Raw genomic sequence first — 6000 nt, forward strand, 5'->3', positions numbered from 1 at the left:
GAGGGAAGGAGGAAGAGGCCTTCACCCCCAATGACAGTATGATGACAGCCTGCTTCCTCTGCCATGGGCCAGTGACTTGGGGGAAACTTCTGGAAAAGCAGAACCAAGGAGGACGAGTCCTGAGGTCTTGCTCAGCGACTCAAAGGGTTTTCTTGGGGACCTCATTGTCAGCATCACCCACAAGCCTTGTTAAAATGCAGATTCCCACCCCACCCTACAGAATGTGAATCTCTGGGGCATTTTAACCAGTGCCCCAGCTGATTCTAAACCCCTCCTGGGCGCGTCCAGATGGGCTTTTTGCTGTGCCTAGTCAGGGGTGAGAGGAGGGAGAGGCTTCCTGGGGTTCTCACCCTCTTGTCCTCTCTCCCAGTGAAGGACCTCTTGGTGACGGTGAGCGAGTCCTTTGAGAACACCCAGCGTGTCTCACCCTGCCCGGAGCTCTGGTGCCCAAACCCTGCCTGCTTCCACTACCCCAAGTACTTCCAGCCCCAGCTGCACATGCAAACCCCCAAGAGTCACTGGAGCTATGCGGTACAAGGCAGCTGCAGTGGGGGGGGCTTGGGCAGGCGGGGACTGCCAGAGAGCCCCTCACCCCACTCACAGAACTTGCCCATCCTTCCAGCTCTGCTGCTGCAACGCACACAAGAATGACCCTGTCTGCCAGCCTCTCGACTCCCTTTCCAATGACCAGGAGTTGACCCTGCGTGTGGTGAGACCTGGGTCTGGGAAGCAGCCCATGAGCAGCTTAGACTGGAGCTCCTGTGGCAGAGAGATGGGGAGAGCCTGGGGACACATGGGGGAAGGTGACTCGTGGGGTTTCAGGTGGAATGGAGGAATCTTATGGGGTAGGAGACTGATGAGCCACAGAGTGGATCCACAGAGAGTGTGTGCAGGCCGAGCTGAAGCCGGTGGGGAAGATCATGCCCAGAAGTGGGGATGATGCGTGCATGCATGTATGCTCGTGTGCGAATGTGTGTGCAAGCACGCGTGTGTGTGCTCAGTCAAGTTAAGGGTGGAGAGTGTGGAGGGTCTCCACTTCTTTGGGCTTGATCACTCGGCTCTGCACTGTCATGCCTGACAAGCTTTTCATCTTTCGCTCCCCAGGGCAAGAATTATGAATTACACATGAAGTCTACACCCTGGTAAAGTACCCTCTTTCTGTCCTTCCCTCTAACCTGGTCACACCAGCGGGAGGGAAATGGTATTCATTGTGGTTTCGATCTGCATTTCCCTGATGGCTAATGACATTGAGCATCTTTTCATGGGCTCATTGGCCATTTGTACGTCTTCCTTAGAGACATGTCTCTTCAAATCCTTTGCCCACTTTTTAATGGGTTGTCTTTTTATTGTTAAGTTGTAAGAGTTCTTCATATATTCTGAATACAATCCTTTGTCATATGATTTGTAAATATTTCCCCCTATTCTGTAGGTTGTCTTTTCACATTCTTGATAATATTCTTTGAAGTCAAAGATTTTTAATTTTGAGGAAGTCTGTTTATTTTTTCTTTTGTCACTTGTGTTTTTGGTGTCAAATCTAACAAAAGGTTGCCTAATCCAAGGTCATGAAGATTTACTCCCATGTTCTCTTCTAAGACTTTTATAGTTTTAGCTCTCACATTTAGATCTATGATCAATTTTTAGTTCATTTTTATATACAGTGTGAAATACGGGTCCAACTTCATTCTTTTGCATGTAGATATCCGGTTGTCTCAGCACCGTTCATTAAAAAGACTATTCTTTCCCCCACTGAATTGTCTTGACACCCTTATTGAAAATCAAGTGACCGGGTCCAACTTCATTCTTTTGCATGTAGATATCCGGTTGTCCCAGCACCGTTCGTTAAAAAGACTATTCTTTCCCCCACTGAATTGTCTTGACACCCTTATTGAAAATCAAGTGACCATAATCCCTACCTACAGCTTGATGAGCTATTTGTCCTTGGACAAGTTACTTAACCTCCCTAAGTCTCAGTTTTCCTCATCTGTAAATTGGGAGCAATAACAAGAATACTGCGCATCACTGGGTTGCTTGGAGGGTCCCATGAGATAGCCCATGTGAAGCACTCAGTAATCTGTCTGGCAAGTGGGACAATCAGCAAACATCAACTGTTATTGTTAGTATTGTTGTTTTTATCATTTATTCCTGGTTGAGGACAAGGAAAGAGTGATTTCCTTGCAGCTGTGTCTGCAGTCCTGTGCCAGACATGGAGGAGACACGAACGGAGAGTTCCCAGGCCCTGCCTTCCAGGAGATGTGACTTTGTTAATGAGCCAAGACTCAGGTCGGAAATTGTCAAGGTCCATTCACCTGGAGTCACTAAGGAGGTAGGCCTTGGAGGATGGAGAGATGTAGGAGGGCAAAAGAGAGGATGCTTCTGGTGAAGGCAAGGGCCTGCACAAAGGCTCAGAAGCTGGTCTACTCCTGGGAGCTCGGAGAGACTGACGGGCCCCTTCCAGGAAGGAGCTTGAGGTGAGCTTGGACGGGTCAGGAAGGGTCTTGGATACCAGGCGTGGAGTCTAGACTTGTTCAGGGTAGGGAAGTGATGAAAAGAGGGCAAGGGCTGGGCATGTCATAGCAGCTCCTGCCCCACCTGCCTTGCAGAATTGTGGGGATGACACAGTGAGATCAGGGATGTGAAGGTTTTTTGTCAACTGCACAAACACATAGGAGGATTATTATTCTAGGAGCAGGAAGAACTTAGTAAAGAATCTGAGCTCCATAGGGACAGGGAGCTTGTTTATCTAGCTCAAAAGAATTCATACTGTAGAGCCTTGTCCAGTGGGATTTGACGAAAGGATCTCAGGAACTCTATTGTCACTGATGTCTGGCCTCTGGCCTCGAGCTATAGAAGGCACCTGGGGGAAACCTTTCTGGACTTTCTAGATCTTGCTGAGGAGGCAGAGGGTTCAATGAATCCTCAATACAAGTACCAACAGTTATCTTTTGTTGAGTACTGGTTTACAGGGTGCCAGCTCAGACTTTGGGGTCTTTACATTTGCTATCTCATTAAGTGCTGGAGACAGTGCTAGAGTTAAGCACAATTACCCCATTTTACAGATGAGAAAGCAGAGGCCCAAGGTCACTGAAGCGGTACATGGCAGAACTGGGGCTCAAGCCTAGGTCCAGCTGACCATAAAGCCGCATCTGCTCCATGGTGGCGAAGCCTGCAGGCCCACTCAGCCAGGGCCCTCTCTCCCCACAGCTCCGAGCCACTGGACGTGCGGCTGGGCTTCAGCCTGTGCCCAGAAGAGCTGGAGTTCCTGCAGAAGCGGAAGGTGGTGGTGGCAGAGGCACTGAAGCAAGTGCTGCAGCTGGAGAAGGACCTGAAGGAGGACGAGGTGGGTCAGCAGAGATCCCCAGCCTGGGTTCAGGACTTACTCTGAGATGAGCTGGTCCTTCCAACACAGTGTGCTACCCCAGGCCCTTCCCTGCCCAGGGCTTACTCTGAGATGAGCTGGTCCTTCCAACACAGTGTGCTACCCCAGGCCCTTCCCTGCCCAGGGCTTACTCTGAGATGAGCTGGTCCTTCCAACACAGTGTGCTACCCCAGGCCCTTCCCTGCCTCAGACAGCCTCGGCACCACCTCTTACTGCTAAGGTGCCAGGTTCCTGGATGAGGGTCGTGCTGGATGTGATTTGGGGTTGTGTATTCACAAGGGGAGGGGAAGGCAGAGAGAAAGGAAGGGGCTCCAGCTGCTTGTCCCATGCACTGACAGATCCTGAGGTGACTAATTGATGTCTTACTTACCCAGGGACAAAATGACCTCCTCACCCCAGCCAGAAAAACATTTCCAGCTCCATCATCTCTGGCATCCCACACCTCCACCCAAAAGGCTTAGGTGGGCTGGCTGGTTAGCTCAGTTGGTTAGAGCACAACCTTATAACACCAAGGTCATGGGTTTGGGTCCTCATACCGGCTGGCAGCAAAAAAAAAAACACACAAAAGGCTTAGGTCCTTCATTCTTCAATTCTCTCTTCTCCCAAATACACACACATAAACACATCCCCAGAAATATCAGCAGTAGGGAGCTGGAGAGAAGCACAGTGGCTTCTTCACACGGGAGCAGACAATGGTGACTTCCTCAGAACCCTCTGTTTCCTCCCTCGTGTGGACTGAGGCCCACCCTCCCCTGGGCACTAGGTGAGCCCTCCTGATGCCCACCTTCTGAGGCTGGCCAAAGATGCAGAGACCTCGTGCCTGAGGAGGGCTTGTGACTGGACTTTAGTTGATGGAAGGATCTTACAGTCCCCACTGAAATGGAAACAGTTAGAGTGGGTCTCGGCAAGATCCCCTCCTCCCCACATCTGTAGGGAGACATACCCAGAGCATCTCGTTTCCCTGGGGCTGCAGCAGGGACCGAGGAACATGGCAGCCAACTATGAGTGAACCGCTGGTGCCCGGACCCCATCTCTCGCGGCTGTGCCAAACCCGCTAGGGTGGGTGGAGCTAGCTCGGCTGCTCTGGCTTCCCTCCCTCCAGACCCACCGGCCCATCCCCTGCCCGCTGCCTCCGCCCTGCCAAGCTCCTTGGGCAGCCTGAGGGGAGCAGGCAGGGCCCTGCTTCTGGGCTCCCTACTCCTCACTGTCTGTTGGTGACAAGAGGAGTGGGCAACAGGCTCCCCAGGGACACTAGGGTGAGGTCAATTTTCCCACAGGAGGCACAGTGCCTGGAGCCCACAGTACTTTATGGGGCCCACAAAAGTATATTAATGTCTTTTAAAATCAGAAGGAAGCAAAGGGCCGGCCTGTGGCTCACTTGGGAGAGTATGGTGCTGATAACACCAAGGCCACGGGTTCGGATCCCATATGGCCGGTTTGCTCACTGGGTGAGCGTGGTGCTGACAACACCAAGTCAAGGGTTAAGATCCCCTTAGCGGTCATCTTTAAAAAAAAAAAAAATCAAAAGGGAAAAAATGAACTTCTAGGTTGAAGAAAATGTTTTAATACATAACATTAATAATATATTTGTCTTTATACAACACAGTCATAAAATATAAATTTTAATATTTTTTCTGGTGGAAGGGGCCCATGAAAGTCATCATGTGGCCCTGGTTCAGGGTGGCGGAGCCCCATGACCACCCAAGGCCTCTCAGCCAGGGCTGTGTCTTATTCTAAGTCCGGTGAACCCATGAGTCCCCCAAATCCCTTGCTGTGCCTCTTATCCTAGAGGAGCTCTGGGCACCTCTTATTTGAGCAAGTGGATGTGAACCGCCCCTAGGAAAACCAAGGGCTCCTGGTGCCATGCCACCTGGTCAGGGGACTAGAAGCTTCAGCCCAGATGGCATAGAAGGGATCGCTGACAGTTACCAGTGTTGCCTGTGTGCCAAGCACTGTGGTGACCTCCTATGGATCATGTTGTTTCTTCCTCACAACAGAACTACAAGTGAGGTGCTGTCATTATTTTCAGCTGGTGAAACGTAGTAATTTGCCCAGGGTCACTCAGTTAATGAACTGTAGCCCTGGAATTTAAACCCAGTCCAGGGCCCACGTTCTTAATCTCTGCTTTAAATGGCTGCCTGTAGGTGGCAGGTGAAGAAGATGACTTGCTTCCAGCAGGGTTGGAGGGAACCTGCATCCTCCTGGACTACTGTGGGCCAGGCAGGAAACAAGGAGGGCCTCAAGCCAGGGCTAGGGTGCGAGGCTGGTCCCTTGGCCTGGGGAAAATATGATTTGCAATGGTTTTTGGAAGCTTTTAAAAAGTATAAAAGGGCCGGCCCGGTGGCTCACTCGGGAGAGTGTGGTGCTGATAACACCAAGGCCCCGGGTTCGGATCCCATATAGGGATGGCCGGTTCACTCACTGGCTGGGCGTGGTGCTGACAACACCAAGTCAAGGGTTAAGATCCCTTACCAGTCATCTTTTAATTTAAAAAAAAATAAAAGATAAAAAATATAAAAATAACAGAGTGAACCTTATGGAGAGCAGGGTGGTTTTGGTTAAAGAAATCTCCCGACCAACTTCTACCTTCCCCAAAACAAGTCCTGTGAGGGAAGAAGCCACTT

The 6000-nt window shown here is 50.7% G+C and overlaps 1 protein-coding gene across 1 annotated transcript in view; it reads left to right on the forward strand.

Annotated features, from left to right (window-relative positions):
* PLA2G4E (phospholipase A2, group IVE) overlaps nt 1-6000 on the forward strand; it is a 57718-nt gene that overhangs the window by 40295 nt on the left and 11423 nt on the right. The window contains exons 8-11 of the mRNA XM_008587750.1: nt 371-531; nt 623-709; nt 1105-1142; nt 3202-3337. Of these exons, the coding sequence (XP_008585972.1) occupies nt 371-531; nt 623-709; nt 1105-1142; nt 3202-3337 (422 nt within the window). The remainder of the gene's footprint in view (nt 1-370; nt 532-622; nt 710-1104; nt 1143-3201; nt 3338-6000) is intronic.

Source organism: Galeopterus variegatus, unplaced genomic scaffold (assembly GCF_000696425.1).
Source record: "Galeopterus variegatus unplaced genomic scaffold, G_variegatus-3.0.2 Scaffold119, whole genome shotgun sequence".
NCBI lineage: Eukaryota > Metazoa > Chordata > Mammalia > Dermoptera > Cynocephalidae > Galeopterus > Galeopterus variegatus.